The following is an 18449-nucleotide window of genomic DNA, read 5'->3' as shown; positions in this document are numbered from 1 at the left end:
TTATTTATTCTCCTGCGCTCGCCCCACCCCACTCTCTTGAAAACAATATTGGGGGCTGGGAGATGGCTTAGTCAATAATGTGACTGCTACACAAGCACGAGGACCCAAATCTGGATCCCTGGGACCATTGTAAAAAGCCAGGCATGGTGGCATGTCTGTATCCTCAGTGCTGCAGGAAGGTGGTATGGACATGGGAAGAGCTCCATGACTTGCTGGCCAGCCAGTAATGGCCAAGTGGCAAGCTCTAGGCTCAGTAGAGACCCTGTCTCCAAAAAAAAAAAAAACAAAAACAAAAACAAAACAAAACAAAACAAAAAAAAAAAACGGTAGACAGCACTAAAGGAGGGCATTGATCATTAACCTCTGGCCTCCATATGCATGTGTGTACATGTGCATATACACAAACACCTGTGTGCCCATGTGCATACACACTTACATACACAAACACCTGCACACACAGACATACACCTACATCTCACATATAAAGAATAATGCTGTCATAGCTGGGCATGGTGGGGAGTAGGGGGTGAGTGAAGGTAGTGAGGAGTGAAAACGCTCAAAACTCAGTCTCCACACATACATGAAATTGCCACAGAACTTCACTTTCAAAAAACAGAATCAAGCAGGAAGTGGAAGTGGCTTGGGGTACTCTAGTGAACATTTTCTTTAGCATTGCTATTAACTTGGCCGCATATTATCTTCATTTTTGAGAAGTTAAAGACTTTTTTTTTTTTTTTTTTTAAGAAAGGTGTTTTCAAGCCGGGCGTGGTGGCGTTACACCTTTAATCCCAGCACTCGGGAGGCAGAGGCAGGTGGTTTGCCATGAGTTTCAGGTAATCCTGGTCTACCAAGGGAGTCCAGGATATCCAAGGCTACACAGAGAGACCCTGTCTCGAAAAACCAAAAAAAAAAAAAAAAAAAACAAAAAAAAAAAAAAAAAAAAAAAAAAAAAGAAAAGAAAAGAAAAGAAAAGAAAAAGAAAAAGAAAGGTGTTTTCGAAGTTACCAAATAGTATAATAGTATAGATAAGATGGACTGAGGGCACATGGCTGATTCTACACTTAAACAGCTAGGGCAGGAGTATGGGAGTTCAAGGCTAGTTTGAGCTACATCATGAACTTGAGCACTCAGGGCTATTTTACAGCAAAATCCTATCTCAAGAAAAACAAAACAAAACACACAAAAGCAGAAAAAGAAAATAGTACAAATAATGAATGAAATGGGTGGCTCCTGTACATGGATGACTTAAATTCAGGAGACACTACCATAGGCCAAGGAAGCTGAAGGACCAGATGGCATTCAGTGGAAATATCAGTGGATGCAGGCAAGGACAGGCTCAGCCAGGGGTGGGGAGATACCTTCTGGCTAGCCCCAAGGGGAAGGATACTGGAGAATACTCTTCCAAACTCTAACCAGATTCCAAGTGCTTCTGTAAGATGCCCTAGGACACTCGAGGTAGATCAAGAGTTAAATTCTGGTTCTGGCCTTGTGGGTGGCGCATCAAAAGGAGCCATGCTCATCAGGCCATGCTCAGCACAGCAGCTCATGCTCAGTAAGGACCCAAGTGGGCCTGAAATGTGACACTATGAGATGTCACCAAGATGCTAGTACCCATGAGAGTCAGGCCTTGCAACTATAAAGTAAGGGCTTTTTCATGAAGACTTGCACGGTTATTGCTCTCTGTCATGCATTATTTAAGGTATTAAGAAAAACACTATAGGCTGGGCATGTGGCTTGGTTGGTAGTGTCTGTCTAGAATGCACGAAGCCCTTGATTGGCTCCTTAGTATTGCATAAATTGAGTGTGGTTGGGCGCGTGCCTGTCACTCCAGCACGGCGGGGGAGGATGGAGGTGGAGGTGGAGGTCAAAGGATCAGAAGTTTAAGGTCATCCTTGGCTACTTATGAAGCTGGAGGCTAGCCTGGAATATGGGGAAGCCTATCTGAAAGAAAGAAAGAAAAGGAATAAAGGAAGGAAGGAAGGAGAAAGGAAGGGAAAGAAAGGCCTAAAAACTACGTAAAGTATGACAAGGCAGAAAAGATCACTGAGTAATCTTTCAGTAAAGATGAAAACACCATCTGCAGGACCTAGACTATTAGCCATTATTTTGTGTTGAGGTGCTAGGTAGGCATGACTTCTACCACTTAGCTACTTCCAACTCTTTTAAAAAAATTATTAGATGTATTCATTTTCTTTTTCTTTTTACTGTCTGAGTGTTTGGCCTGGATGTATGTATTCGCACCACATGTGCACCTGGTGCCTATAGCAGTCAGAAGAGCATATCCGATTGTTTGTACCTGGATTTGGGGGTATGTGAACCACCATGTGAGATCTGTGTATGTGTGTCTGTACTTGGGTCTGTGCACGTGAGTGCAGGTGCCCATGGGGGCCAGAGGTGCCATATCCCTTTGGAACTGGAATTACAGGCCATTGTAGGAGCTGGGAGCCAACTCAGGCTCTCTGTAAGAGCAGTATGTTATGTTAACTGTTGAGTCATATCAGGCTAGCCCACCTTCCCCCCTTTAGTATTTCTAAGTGCAGAATTTAATGTCGTTAATTATATTCACGATGCTGTAAAGTGACTTGTACTATCTATACCTATTTTTCTTCATCTCAAGCTGAAACTATGTATCTATGAAGCCATAATTTCTAGGCCGGGGAGTTTACTCAGTGAATTTAAGCTCCTGCTTCAAGTCTAATGACCTCCATTTGATGCTGGAACCCAAAGTAGAGGAAGGAGAGAACTGACCACCACAAGTTGTCCTCTGATTTCCATAGTCACACACACACATACATGGACACACACACACACACACACACACACACACACACACACACACACACACTAAATAAATATCTGCATTTTAAAGGAGTGGTAATTCCCCATTACTCTTTTACTTTCCCATTACTTGCCTCCTCTTAGCCCTGGTAATTTCTAGTCTATGTTTTGCCCTAATGAATTTGCCTGTTCAGGAAACTTCATGTAAATGGGATTACACAAAATTTATTCTTTGTATCTTGCTTCTTTCGGTTAGAGTAATGTCAAGACTTATCCATATTATAGCATGTGTTAGAATTTTATTTTATGGTCAAATGACAATCCATTTTATGCATAGGGCACATTATTTTATTTCTCTCTTCACCCACTGATAGCCATCTGGGTTACATTGAACTTTCCATTGTAAGTACTGCTGCCATGGACATTCGTGCACAGGTATCTGCTCAAGTGTTTTTAGTTCTTTGGAGTCTGTACCTACAAGTTGGACTTCCAGGTTACATGGTAATTCTTTACTAATTTTTGAGATAATTCTTTAAAGAAAAAAATGAAATATACGGGTGTTTGCCTGCATGGATCTCTGTGCACCACTTATGTGCAGTGCCCAGAGAGCCCAGAAGGAGCACTGGCTCCCCTGAAACTAGAGTTATAGATGTCTGTGAGCCCCTATGTGGGTGTTGGGAATCGAATCTATACCGTCTGCAAGAACAGCAAATGTTCTAAACCACTGAGCCATCATCAGAGTCCCTTTTTTGAGGTAATTCTATGTTTATTTCTTAGGTGTTTCTCTCTCTTTTTGCATGTGCATGTGTGTGCCATGTTCATATGTGTGGGTGGGAGTATGTACATATATGTATGCACGTGTGTGTGGAAGCCAGAAGTTGAAGTTGGGTGTCTTCCTTGATTTCTGTGACACATTGCCACACCTTCCTGGCATTTATCTGTGTGCCGGGATTGCATGATGAGTATCTTACCCACTGCATCATCCCTCCAGCCTTTCTGTAGTTCTTCAAACCAGCTTTAATGTAATACTGGCTCCTTCATCGGCAAGTGAAACAAATCGTTGACATCTGATCACAATATATTTTTGATGGAGCTCATGTTTTAACTCTTTGAAGATTACACTTTGATAAGGATCTTTACTTTGCTAATCTCTAAAGCCAAATGCTGACCCTTGATCTCCACCTTGGCCCCGGTTACTTACTGCATGCTCCCTACAAGGAAGTTGAGGAAATGAACCCTCCCGCCCGCCCTGCTTAACCCAAGAGGCCAGCAGAGTATTTTGGTAGTTCCAAAGAGAAAGGAAATTTAAATTAGGGTCCTGTGACAGTGATGGGAAATGAAGTCATGTGAACTTCAGGCAGGGCCACGGACCGTGTGCATTTGTTTCTGCTGGGAACATGAACATTTTCCTTCTGTAAACACGGAGCCACTGCCAGTGTGGTTGTCTGCTAGGAAAACTCTAGAGAAAAGCTTTGCTTTAGATAAACTCTGAGGCCAGGTGCACTGCAATCAAACCCACTGGAGGAGATGTGTGGACTCTTTCTGTTTCACCTCCAAATTGATGCTCACTGGCACTTGATGGGAGAAGACAGAGGATCGGAGGGATCTTTTAGACGGGGAATGAAGAGAAAGAAATACACTTGGCCTGGGGTCTAAAGAGGAGGCTAGATGCAGAAAAGAGAGCACGATCAAGGGGCCATGGGGAGGTCACTGAGAGAGCCCCAGTGCCTCAAACAGGGCTTTTGGGTGGCCTCTAAGGCCACTCCTTCAACAAGAAAGCTAGCCTGGGCAGGTGAGATGGTTCCGTGAGTAAAGGCACTTGCAACTAAGCCTGATGACCCGGGTCTGATCCTTAGAGCCTACATAATGGAAAGAGGGAACCGATACCCACAGTTTGCTCTCTGTCCTTCACGTGTGTATCATAGCATCCCCAAGCCCCATAAAATAAAAAATGTGAAAAAAATTAAGAAAAATGAGAAAAAGCTCTCACAGAGTACTAATCACACATAAAATCAGATGTATTCTTGATCTCATATATTTTTCATGTTTCAAACCAAGAACATCTGCTTTTGGGGAAGGCTGAAAAATTACGAAACCTCTATTTCTCCCCTCACAGCTTAAAAGGAAGTAACTTGATTTTGATGACAATTTTCTCACTTTTGAGACAAGATATAGAAGAACAGATGAATGCAATGGAAGAATTTCACAGGTGGTTAAGAACGTGCAGGAAAAAGAAAAGCGGAATAAAAAAGAATGTCACCGATAGAAATATGATCTGAATATATCTATTTCTGAACTGCGTATCAGGCAGGTTAAGAAAACAAAGGTAGAAGTCTACTTTCTTCTGACACCGTTATTTTGCTATCTTGCAGGCTTGTGTCAAGATGAAAAATATGTAATAAGCACTCTGCAAACTGCCGAGGACTGCATGTATCTTTGAGGGGGCAGGCGGTGCTGGGGAGAGGGCACAGGCTGTGACAGCACACTGTGCTGGAGGCGTCCCAGCTTGGGGGGAAATCTGACCTGCAGTGAGGACTGAAGCAAATCTCCGGATCTCAGTTTTCACCTGTGTACACTGAGGCCCATAATCATGTGTTAAGGGAAGACCCAGATAATAAGGTCTCCAAGAGAGAGACAAGAACAAAGTGTTAAGGCAGCCTGGTCTTTTGGTACATATCACAGGAGGAACGCTTAGCACATTGCTCTCAATAGTCCCTTTACATATTTTTTTTTTTTTGCACCAATTATATACCAGAGCTCCTTGTGACTTTCTTGTCTCTGTGTCCTCTAAGGCCAGGGACTGGAATAGCATACCCGGGGTTACAAAGCCCTGCCACCACCTGCTCTTGCTGTTGTTGAGGAGGTGATTTTAGTACTGGGATTGATCTCATTTCCTCATGCCATGCATGGTAGGCAAGTGCTCTACCACTGAGCTACATCCTGGCCTTTTTTTTTTTTTTTTAATTTTAAACTTGTTATGGGTCTTTTACAAGTCAGGGTCTTGCTAAATTGCCCAGGCTGGACTTGAACTCTCTTAGGTGGTCCTGACTGTTTCTGTCTTTGTGCCTCAGCCTCTCCAGTAATTGTGATTACAGCCCGCACCAGCAGGCTTGGCCAATCTGTACTTCAAACCACTGTTCTTTTCATCTTACTGCTTCCCCAGCACTCCAGCCTCAGGGGGCCTGACCAGATCTCTGTGGTGGACACTGTGATGCACCATTCAGATTCTCCTTCTGACTGGGTCTTATTCGCTTGGCCAGCAAGCCTGCTGCAAGTTGATAGCCCTCTCGAGGAACTACAAGGTCCCCTCTCCACCCAGAGTTGCCTAGCCCAAGGCTGTGCTCCACCAGCTCCAGCTGCAGGGACACCTTGCACCCAAGGAATGACTCAGCCAAACTTGGAACACCTGTGACCAGCCACCCCAGCACCAGAGGCCCCACATTTGGCTGAGACTGTCAATAAAAGGCTATCGCAGCCCACTTCTTCCTTAAAGCAACTGTGCTTTCCTTTTGACTTCAGATAGCAATTCCCAAAGACACCCCAATACTCTCAAAAAAGCATTCCCGAGATTGGACTTGTGGCCTGCGTGAGCATTGGCTCCGAATCTGGGAAGTCTCCATTCCAAATGATCCCAGGAGCAGGACAGTCCCCAGGGTCCAGTCACTGTCACAGGCTTCACTGGCAGTTACATTTTTATCCTCACCCCCACCCTCCAAGTTTTCCTTAGGAAATGTGTTTTGGAGCCCAGAGGGCAGGGAACTTAGGTCAGCAAACAAACGAGTCCACCGGGGTGAGACGAGCTACAGTAGAGGTGTGTGTATGCCCGCAAGCAGAACTCAACCCAGGCATTTCGAAGAAGGGGCTTCCTAGAGGAGCTGCTCACCCCGAGTCCTGAATGACGACAACCACAAGCTGAGGTTTGGCAGAAGGACAGGGATGTGTGAGGCATTTCAGTCAGGGAGCAGCAAGCTAGGATGCACAACTGAGTCTACGGTTGGAGAGAATAGGGCCACTAACATCTAGGACAGCAGAGGAAAGTCATGCAAGGCCTTCTATAGCTGGTACTCCAAGAGAGTCTGTGGAGTGCCTACACGTTCATTCCAGTAGGGGCTCAAGCCGCAGCCATCTTGCTCCCATTCCCGCAAGTTTTGGGATCAGCGGTTCTATTTACTATTCACTTTGTCTTTTTCCTCTAAGTGTTCTTAAATATTTTTTTGAAAATGTTAAAAAAATTATGTTGTTTGTTTGTTTATCTTTATTTATCTTTTTGAGACAAAAGTCCTTCTATATATCCTTGATTGTCTTGGAATTTACTATGTAGATCAGGCTGGCCTCGATCTCACAGAAATCCTCCTGCTTTGCCCTCCTGAGGGCTGGGATTAAAGGCATGATGAAAAAAAATTTTTTAAATGTTTTTCCTTTTTTCATTTCATGTGTGTATGTATGTGTGTGTTGGTGTGTTTGTTGCACATACACACACACACACATACAGAGACTTGAGGTCTATGTTAGGAATCATCTTTGATCAATTTTCTTTCTTTCTTTCTTCTTTGTTTTTTGAGACAGTGTTTCTCTGTGTAGCCTTGGCTGTCCTGGACTCACTTTTGTAGACCAGGCTGGCCTCGAATTCACAGCAATCTGCCTGTCTCTGCTTCCCCAAGTGCTGGGATTAAAAGCATGTGCCACCACGCCAGGCTTTGATCAAATTTCTTTATTGGGGCAGGGTCTCTCAATCAAATCCAGAGCTCACCAATATGGATAGTCTTGCCAACTAGCTTGCTCTTGGGAACCCTGTCCTGCCTTCTGAGGCTGAAATTATAGGTGGACCACCACACTCCCAACATTACATGGATCTGAGGATCTGAACTGTAGTCCTCACGCTTGCATGCCAAGCATTTAGGCAGGAAAACAGCATGCTAGGATGCTGTTATTGGAATTGAACAATTTCTCCAACCCAGTGTGTGTGTATACACATATATGTATAATATATATTTAATTGCATTCATATAGATCTGGTCGGGTGGTAGTGGCGCACGCCTTTAATCCTAGCACTCAGGAGGCAGAGGCAGGCAGATCTCTGTGAGTTCGAGGCCAGCCTGGTCTACAGAGTGGGTTCCAGGACAGCCAGGGCTACACAGAGGTACCAAAAACAAAGAACAAAAAAAGGCAAACTCAGGAGGTAGAGGCAGGAGGCTCATCCTTGTCTCCAAAGCGAGTTGGAAGTTAGACTGGATGGAGTACATAAAACTGCCTCGGAATCCTCTAATCCTAGGAGTCGGGAGGCAGCACAGGGATGGGGGATTTTTGTGAATGCGAGGCCAGCCTGGACTACATATCAATTTACAGGCCAGCCAGGGTTACATTATGAGATCTTGTCTCCAAAACAAACAAACAAAAACAAAACAAAATAAATGAGTAACGTATTTCTCCCTTGGAACCCCTCCCATGCTTAAGGATTCTTTCTGTTTTTCACTAATAAATCTACATTCTATCTGCTCAAAAAATTATAAAATAATAATGACAAAATTATATTGAAATCAATTTTAAATACCAACCTCCCAAAACAAGGATGGCAACAAAGGGCTGGAGATGGATCTCAGTGATGGATTGCATGTACACACTAGGCCCTGGCTTGATCCTCAGCATTGCCCAAACAAACACAGAACCAGAAAGCAAACAAGTATCACTTGCCATAATTAGAAAGCAACTGTAAAAAGAAATTGCAATAGAAACAGAGCACAGTAATTAAAATTCTGAGTAGATACTGTCGCCTGTCCCTGTCTTTGAGCCTGAGGCAGGTCTCCCTTTGTTAGAACAGGAGATTAGCAAGCATTATAAAGGTTGAAGCGTAGTACCACATGGAAACTTTCTCCTTAAGGTAATCAGAAAGTGGGAGAGAGAGTCATTTTCTCACCATGTAATTCAGTGTTCTTTACAGCAGTACTGTGTACCCTGAAAATTGCCTTGGAAGCCCCCCCTGCACACACACCACGCACACTGCCCACTGTGAAAAGTTGGTAAACAAGAAAAGGGCTTGCACATGTGGCTGTTATCCCTGAGCCGTTGCTTTGTGGATTGGCTCTGGAGCAATCACTTGCCTCAGCAAAGCTTTCCAAGTCTACAGCTGTAGTGAGCTTTATTCCAACACCACTAAGAAGGCAGCAGGGAGCCGGGTGTGGTGGCACATGCCTTTAATCTCAGCATTCAGGAGGCAGAGGCAGGTGGATCACTGTGAGTTCGAGGCCAGCCTGGTCTAGAAAGCAAGTCCAGGACAGCCAGGGCTAACACAGAGAAACCCTGTCTTGAAAAACTTGAAGAAGAAGAAGAAGAAGAAGAAGAAGAAGAAGAAGAAGAAGAAGAAGAAGAAGAAGAAGAAGAAGAAGAAGAAGAGAGAAGAAGAAGAAGAAGAAGAAGAGAAGAAGAAGAAGAAAGAAAAGAAGAAGAAGAGAAGAAAAGAAGAAGAAGAAGAAGAAGAAGAAGAAGAAGAAGAAGAAGAAGAAGAAGAAGAAGAAGAAGAAGAAGAAGAAGAAGAAGAAGAAGAGGGCAGGCAGCAGGGGTAGGGCTGGCCAGGGAACTGGGCCCTGGGCATCCTAGACTTGGAGAACTGGAAATGCTTTTAGAGAATCTCTTCCATCGCACATTGCAGCTGGGGAACCTGAGACAAAATGGGGGATGCAATTTGTCCCAGGCCAGAGAAAGCATTAGTGTTAGCAGTGTTGACGGCAGCTATGGAAAACTGGAGTATAGCTTACTGCTTGTGTAGTGATCCAAGAAGCTATTATCAGCAAGGCAGATGAGAACAGTATGAGAAAAGCCACTTCCAAGGCCTGAGAGCAGGGAAGCCGCTAGGCACCACGCCACATACCTGCGACCCCAAGCACACAGGAGAGCCTTCAGTTTGAGGCCAGCCTGGGTTCCACAGTGAGATTCTTTCTCAACAAGACAAAACCAAAACCAAAAATAACTATGAAACAACAACAAGAAAACCCAACTAACAGGGCTGGACTCCTCAGCTTGCGGCAGAAATTGAAGTGGGCCTGGGCCGAGATGACTGGCAGTGCAGCAAGAGTCTGCGCAAGGCTCCAGCAGGGAGCAACCATAAGAACTGCTCCAAAGGGCAAGACCAATTCAATCACAGATCTCCTGGTTCTGGGTAAAGTAACCAGACTTTACTTTGATAGGCCTGGGTTTGACTCCAGCTGCCATTTTCTCAACAGATATAACTTTGGACAAGTCATTGAATTCCTTTTAGTCCAAGCCTCCTCACTGGGGTATAGTGTAGGTAATGCCAGGACTGTTGTGACAGTCCCATCAGGCAATGCTTCTGGTACTAAGCCTGCCACCTTACTTAGCATCACTTCTCCCTGTCTGCGGCCCAACCAGGCCCCTGACAACACATTTTCTTTTTCTCCTGGCTGTTTCCTAGCCCAGCTCCCAGCCCATATTCTCCAGGCTGTGTGTTCTAACCTCTTCTCACCAGCTGCACCCACTTGTATTACCTCTGTGGTCAGTGAGAGTACTTGCAGATAAGAAAGCTAGGGGGCACGCTCTAGAAGGTGGGGCAGGGGCCTTCTTCACTTAGGGACAGACAGGGTGGTGGGTGCTTGAGGATGAAGGGATGGCCATCTCACCAGAAGGTGAGACTGCTTCTGGTCTTCCAGGCAGCTAGCTAGGCTAGCAGAGAAGAAAGCCAGGCCTTGGGTCTCCTGTGGCGTTAGAAGGCAGAGCCTTCCATTAAAAGCTACAAGATGCAAGGTTAAATATAGCCCTTTCCAGTCGCCTAGGACATAGATTTATGAAATGTCAGAGTGGTATTAGAGTGAGAAATAATCTTATCTCTGTTCTGTTTTTAGAGTAGAAAGGAGGCAATAGAGAAGAAAAAAGAAATGGGGACTTTCACCAGGGGGTGATGGGAGGTGGCTGGGAGATTTTGAAAGCCACCCATGGCTGCAGAGTAGGGCAAGTGAGGGAGAGTGGAAGCAGGGAGCCGGGTGTAAGGGAGGGGAACTGAGGGGGCTGTAACCAGCCAAGCAGCTGTGGAGGGAGGAGGGGGGAGAGGAGGCAACTGCAAGGTGGGGCCAGGCCTACATCCCAAGGTGACAGCTGCCCCTCCTCCCATCTCCTTCCAGCCGAAGAGGAAGGCCCGCCCCAGGCCTGCTTCCCATCAAAGGATCCCACTCAGACTGGAGAGAAGACACACTCTCCCTCCAAGGCTGCTGAACATCGGCTGCTTTAGGCTGCCCAGCACATCTGTGCAGAGCCTGGTGGGAAACGCCTCCTTGTCTACCGGCCCCAACTATGCCACATGAGACTTTACACAGACCCCCATCTAGTCCCGTCAGCCCATGACAACCCCTCAAAGACCTGAAGACTAAACACCGCTTCCCTCTAATTCCTCTCCATGGCAGCTTGCAATGCATGGTCCTCACGTTACTTCTTTTTGATTGCGTCTCTCTGCTTTTCTAATCACTTTAAGAGCTCGTAAATACTTTTTGAGCCTACTCCAGCTACAAAGGGCTGACTAGAGCCCCAGAGGCACCCCACGGACTCACTCACGCTCTGTCCTGCCAGCTGCCTCCACCAAAACAGCAGCTTCCCAGATGTTTCCAGACACAGACCTGTCGTGTTACACCCCCACCCCCCATCCTGGCTGGAACTCCTTGCAGAAGCCAGACAAAGCTCCCAGGACCCTGAACTTATCTTACTGCCAGGAGGTCTGGCTTGAATTGAGTCTAGACAGCACTAGGAAGCACATGTGGAAATGACCAGTGACAGTACCCTTTACCTGCCTCTCTCAGCAACCGTGCTTTGCAAAAGCAAATCCAGCATTTTAGTGCAAGCCTAAAGGCAAGGGTAAGCCCCCAAACTGACTGAGATTCAGCTGAAAGACGAAGCCTCAGAATCTACATTAAGTTGACTTGAAGAAAATGAGAGAGGCACGTGCACACACAGTTCCTCAGTCACCTTTACAATCCCTTAAGACTGCAAGATATCAGGGTTCGGATGTGACCGCCTCCATCCCTTCTAGATCCGGAACCGCCCAATTTTAGAGCTTCTGTAGAGCATGTCGTCCAAGTCTCTGTCTGGCTTGTCTCTGCACACCTCTAGAACTAAGGGTCTCCCTCCTTTCTGAGGCAGCCCTGGTTATCACCACAGCACAACCCCCTCACCACCACCACCACCACGAGCCCACAATTCCTTCCCTTCTCCCTTCTCCCTTCTCCAACTTGGCCATCCACCCCTCCTCTCCCAATCACTCACCTCCCCGGCTCCAGAAGAGGGTAAGAGACTCTCCTCTCTCCATCCTAGTGGAATCTTCCACTTCCAGCCAACCCTCACACAACAGAGACGCGTGTGTCAGGCTCACACTGGGAACACAGAGCCCTGGGGCTCCACGCTGTCCCAAACCTGTGCCTAGGTTTCTCAGTAGGGCATCCAGGGCCACAGCCTTAGCTAGTTCCCAGCACGCTGGCTGGATCAGTTTGGCCCCATCAATCACATTGTTCAGTGGAGTTCCTGGGCAGTCCAGTCCAGGAAAAGCAATTCTGGATTCAAAATGGGAGTTTCACCTTTCTCTTTTCGCACCCCTGGCTCTCCACCCACAATCTCAATGGCCCTGTTCGTCCCACTCCCAGCTGATGGACAGTGAGGGGAGCTGTCTGTGACTTAGGCTTATCTTTCTCTATGTAAGGATCTCAGCTCTCAGTCAAAGGCTGAGTCCTAGCCTCGTTGGAGGGCTGACCTCCCGCTCAGCTCAGTGGCTGTCCTGCTGGGAGGGGAAATGAACAGGAACCGGGCTGTCTGAGTCAGCGCCCTGGTCCATTGTCACCGTGCAGGCCCCTTCCTTCCCACAGGAGAGACGTGCACAGAGATAGGCCCTGTTTTTTTGCAAGTCTTTGGAGCACACACACACACACACACACACACTTTCCCTCTGGGCCTGCAACGAGTCTGTAAACTATAGCTGGGTGTAACTCAGTTCGGTTTCTCCAGCTCTTAGCAAGGATCTACTCCACAGCCATGTAAAGACTCTACAGTGTAGGGCACCCTCACCATGGACAGAAGAACTAGATGACAGGTCCTGTGCACAGGGGAGGAAAGTGAAGCTCAGTGAGAGATAGGGCCTCTCCTAAGGTACACATGCCAGAGGACAAGGAGACTTGGAGTCCAACCCCACTCTCTGGGGCATCGGGAGAAGTCGGCTAGCCTTCCTCAATGCTTCTCCTAGCTCCTTCACACAGTGCCTCACAGACTCTTAACAAAGCCTGTTTCCCAGGGCACCATGCATGAAAGAATCACTGGCTTTAAAGTACTGAAAACGCAACTTTCCAAATTTATTTCTGTACGTTTAGAAGGACAAGGACACAGAAGCAAGACAAGTGGGCCAGGAGCCGACAACAAATGGACTCCTTTGTTACCCAGTACTAAATGGCTAACGGGCTCTATTGGTGAAACGAGTATGGGCCAGGGATTGAGCCTGTGTCCCGCTAGCCAGTTTTTCTAATCAGAGGAGGATGCATGACTGGTTCTTGCCTACAGCATGGGAGGAGACTCAGCATGAGCTGGGCTCTCCTCTGTTTCTGCCAGGGACACAGAGATGGGGATGCAGTTTGAGGGTTGGGAGTGTGGGGGTAGAAATCACCTGTATCAAGATTTTCAACTCCTTCAGCACAGGGTAGGAGCTTCTGGGGGAGAGGTCCTACCTTCGGGGCAAATTTCTATTGCATATTTTTTTAAAGCCATTGGGAAAAAAAAAAGACTAAGGGACTACATCTAAGCATGGCATTGGCTGGTACCCAAGCAGTGATGTTCACTTTAGCAACACTGAGCAGGTGAACTTGGAGAAGGGGATTTTGTAGAGGCCACACTGCAGCAGGCTAACAAAGGAAAGGGAGGAAGGAGGATTGGGGCTATCTCTCTGGAAGTCTGGTTGCTACTAGAGAGGAAAAAGCTACAGTCATAGGTGGAGAGACAGGCAAAACGGCAGATGGGTGTCAGGTGAAGATCTGGAGGGTTGAAGTGTTCCGTTGCAGCCTTCTGGTCTACCGTTTCCCTGCTCCCTGCAGCCTGTGCTTTATATGAAACCAATAAGACCAAGACTTTTGAAGGGTAGAGAGTCGGGGCATAGTTTAAAAATCTTCCCAGGCTGAGAACCATCACACATTTCTTCCCCCAGACGATGTCTTATTGTGTAGCCCAAGCTCACTTTGAGTTCAGGATCCTTCTTCTAAGTGCGGGGATGACAAGCCGTGTACTCAGACCCATCTGGGGGAATTCTTGGGAGACGCTGAAATTCAAAGGTAATGTGTAGCTACTTCAGAGGGTAAAGCCACGGTGCCTACCTTACTTCCCTCACATGGGCAGATTTTTATAGTGCCCAGTCACCTGGCCTCTCCCTTAATGCCTGTATGCTCTTGGATAAGTTACTTAATTTCTCTAGGCTGCCATAGATTACAGAAAACACGGTTGCAAATCTATGTATTCTCTTTTCGAGACAATAAAAGCACTCATACTATGCAGGTATTGTGTGGACTGAGCTAATGGCTGCAAAACACTGCATGGCTCAATGCAAACTCTGCTAGTGCTTGCCTATGTTTCCTGGTGTTCCTCCTAGGGCTTTATGTCATCTCTAGGCCTCTACCAAAGGTTCAGGAAGGCTTCTCTTTTACACTGTTGTTGGCCATACTCTTGGTTTGCACTGGAAGCAACAGTGTGCAGCCATGAGGTGAGGACAGAAGTGTGAGGATAAATAACTGGGAAGCCAGATATCCCCAAGCCAGAGCTCAGAGGCAGGAATAGGGTCTCCAAAGTATCTTCTGCAAGAAGATGCTGGCAGCTCATGCACCTTCCTGGCTCACTCAGAGGTGGGTCAAAGCACTGCAAAGGAGCTGTAAGCTAGATGGCGGACATCTCTTACTCCCGCGTAGCCAAGGTAACAGCATATCTTTTCTGAGACAAGCTTTAAGGGCTGGAAATAGCACTCCTCACCCTAACTGTCCTAACCCCACGGGGAATTCCCAGAGATGGCCCTGTGTCACCTTCTCCAATAGCAAGTGCCAGGGAACAAAATACACCCAGGACCCCACACCCTCCATCTGTGTTCATGGACAATTGGGCAGGAGACTAACTTCTGAAATAGGAAATCTGCTGTTGAGAGAAATGAAGGTTGCATCCAAAGTACATGTGCTCAATAGGGGCACAGATGGCACTTAGCAGGCTGTACTAGCCCAAATCATTTGGGTGACAAAGGGTTGACAAGGGTGACAAAGAGCTGACCTGTCAGCATGCAAGTTCTACCAGGGACCTCTTGGTCATTTCAAGTATCATCTTTCCAGTGTGAGGGCCCTTCTAGTTTCTCCTGTGTGAACGCACTATGGTTACATTCCATGGCTGTGTGACCCAAGGTGCTCTGCACTGTTGTCCTTAGAAAATCCTAGAGGTCAAAAGGGACAACTCTAGTGCATCATGGGTGGCAGCAGTAAGGGAGCAGCTGGACTGTTGTCCAAATTGATCTCTGGAGCTGAGTGACCTTGGCAATGTCACCTCGGTTCCATGAGTCTTTATAAATGAAAAGTTTATGGAAGATTGGTAGTTTCCAAACCCACACCTAATGTTTATTAAAATATCTGGATTCCTCACTTCTTCAATAAACACAATAAAATGCTTGGGTTCCAACATGGTAAGAGGCCAGGCATGGTGGCACACGCCTTTAATCTTAGCACTCCGGAGACAGAGGCAGGTGGATGGCTGTGAGTTCAAGGCCAGCCTGGTCAACAAGTGAGTCTAGGACAGCTAAGGACAGAGAAACCCTGTCTTGAAAAACAAAAACAAAAACAAAGACTTAAAACTTTGACCAAAAGCAAACCAAAAAACAAAACAAAACCAACATGGTAAGAGAGCAAATGTCTGTTTTTCCATGGAAGACACTTCAATGTTGACATGAAAAGATGCAACAATCATGAGGCAGGGCTCAACTGTGCATGCACAAGCCCTGGGTTCCACCCTCGGCACTAAACATATTTTTTTTTAAAGATAAGTATTTACAGAACAACTTCTATTGCAACACTGCTCATAACAGCTAAGTTATGGAACTAACCCAGGTATCAAAACAAAGGAGGCAAAGAAAATGTGGTATATGGACACAGTGGAGTATCTTTTCTTTTTCTTTCTTTTTTTTTTTCCTGTTTTTTTTGTTGTTGGGTTTTGTGTGTGTGTGTGTGTGTGTGTGTGTGTGTGTGTGTGTGTGTGTGTGTGTGTGTGTGTGTGTGTGTGTGTTTGAGACAGGGCTTCACTTCTCTGTGTATCCTTGGCTGTCCTGAAGTCCTGAACTCACTTTGTAGACCAGGCTGGCCTCAAACTCACAGAGATCCTCCTGCCTCTGCCTCCCAGGGTGCCTGGATTATGGGGATGCGGCACTGCTCCTGGCACAATGGTGTTTCTTTTCAGCCATAAAGAAGAGCAAGGTCATGTCATTTGTTGGGAAACTGCATGCAACTAGAGATAACCACAATAAACCAATTAAGCCAGCTTTCAATCATGGTGCCTACATTTTTTACAGTCACATGAGAGCGTAAGGAATGAGGGGACAAACTGGAGCAGGGAAAGGGCTAGAAAAGGAAGGGCAGGCGTGGAGGTGTTCTTGAAGGAACCAGCTCCCCTCATTAAGGACCCCCATTAAGGTCAAAGTCTGGGAAAATGTAAAAGCTGGCCTACCCAGTCCTCCCTTAAGGACCCCCATTAAGATCAAAGTCTGTAAATCTCCTCTGCTTAAAGAGTCCAGCTTACACCAAGGACAGCCAGCTTGTCTAGGGTCCAGCTTGAACCAAGGACAGACAGCAATATCACTATGTGTGTGGCAGAGTTCAGCTTGACTCAAAGACAGCGAGTTTGTGTTACAGTTTGTGTTTAAAATTTCCACTTTGCCAGGAATGTGCTTACCCTTCCCAACTAAGAAAGTTCCTAATGCTCCTGTGGCTGCTTCAACCCATCACATACTGTAAATTTCATATCTTTGTCTAAAACCTATAAAAGCCCATGCCTCTGCTTCTCAGAGTCTCCAACTCAAAAGATCTTAGCAGACCCCTTCACGTTGGCTCAATAAATTCCTATGCATTTGCATCAACAATGGACTCCGTCTCTCAGTAGGAACTCCGAGAATAGCTAGAGATCTCTCTAGAGGTCTTAGTCTTACATTCTCAGCATATAATATACACCTGCATGGATTTTTAAAATAAATAAATAAGATAGCCATGGCTATATAACACTCTATGCCCCTCCACAACTCCCCTATTGAGCTCAGGAAACCCCTGGAGACCTATCCTACTCTGGGAGTCTTAAGCAGTAAGCAGCTCACAAATAGTACTTACTACACAGCAGGTGCTTTAATGGAGCACCTTGCCTTGTTCTTACTACTACCCTATGAGGGAGGCACTGACCAAGGAGGCCACGAGAACTCCAAGAACTTAGGTCACCTCCCTAAGGACACAAGCCAGAACTGGTCAAGTCTGGCTCAGGAAGCAATAAATTGAGGAAGTCTTCGTTATGCCATTCACCAATTATTCTAAACTTCTCTCCACAGAATTTAAGTACTTCAAGAAAGGAAAACAACCTACCATAATATATTCCAGATTTTCCTCCCCCAAGACTAACACCTTCATTGGCTTGATCAAACTTCACACAAGAAAAGGAACCCATCATCTGAAGCCACTAGCAGCATTGGGCCCAGAATGGTTTTGGGGTCAATAGAGGGGCACAGTGGGAAACAATACCTGTACTAGTCTGTTTTCAATAGCTATCACAAAGTACCAAAGGGTGGATAGGTCAGACTTGCTCTTATAACAAGTTGCTCTTGTGGGATCTAACTGGGGTCTCAAGAGAACTCCAGTAGTCTCTTGTGAGGGCACAGTCCCAGCCAGCCACCTACATACCTTCCTCCAGGTCTCACTTCCATTGACTTAGCATCGCCACACTGAAGACCAGGCTGCCAGCACACATACCTTCAGGCGACACATTTAAAACATATCCAAAACACAACAGTTCCAAGCACTTTTTCTTCAAAATATGTATATGATATATACATGGTAAGGCTTTACATCAGTGGCCCCCAGCCTTCCTAATGTTGTGACCCTTTAATACAGCTCCTCATGTGGTGGTGACCCCCAACCATAAAGTTATTTTTGTTGCTACTTCATAACTATAATTTGGTTACTGTTATGAGTCGTAATGTAAATATCTGATATGCAGAATATCTGATATATGATCCCTGTGTGTCATTTGACCCCCAAAGGGGGTCATGACCCACAGGATGAGAATTGCTGCTTTACACTGTTCAGCATTTTATACCTTCAAAGTTCTTTGAAACATCTTGGCTCATTTGTTCTTGACCATAACCTTGTTTGGATGTTTTTTGGTTTTTTGAGACAGGGTCTCTCTGTGTTAGCCTTGGCCATCCTGGACTCGCTTTGTAAATCAGGCTGGCCTCGAACTCACAGAGATCTGCCTGCCTGTGCCTCCTGAGTCCTGGGATTAAAGGTGTGCGCCACCACCACCACCGAGCTTGGTTATATTATTCTTATCCTCATATTATCAACAAAGAAATTGAGAATATGAGGGCTGAGATAAACAACTTCCTCCAAAGATGCAACATAAGGACCTGAGCTTCTATTCAAACG

The 18449-nt window shown here is 46.1% G+C and overlaps 1 protein-coding gene across 7 annotated transcripts in view; it reads right to left on the bottom strand.

Annotated features, from left to right (window-relative positions):
* The window catches only part of Nhsl2 (NHS like 2), a 246807-nt gene that overhangs the window by 53390 nt on the left and 174968 nt on the right, over positions 1-18449 (bottom strand). For 3 of the 7 annotated variants that reach the window (XM_051142197.1, XM_051142198.1, XM_051142203.1), the window contains exon 1: positions 12040-12655. The exons of the other annotated variants lie outside the window; for them this stretch is intronic. In XM_051142197.1, coding sequence (XP_050998154.1) covers positions 12040-12082 — 43 coding nt within the window. In that variant the 5' untranslated portion in view covers positions 12083-12655. Of the gene's footprint in view, positions 1-12039; positions 12656-18449 lie in introns of those variants that run through there. 7 annotated transcript variants of the gene reach the window in all.

The sequence above is a fragment of the Acomys russatus genome, chromosome X (genome assembly GCF_903995435.1).
Source record: "Acomys russatus chromosome X, mAcoRus1.1, whole genome shotgun sequence".
Classification (NCBI taxonomy): Eukaryota; Metazoa; Chordata; class Mammalia; order Rodentia; family Muridae; genus Acomys; species Acomys russatus.
Note: the sequence above shows the minus strand (reverse complement) of the source record. Positions and strands in the feature narration are given on the sequence as shown.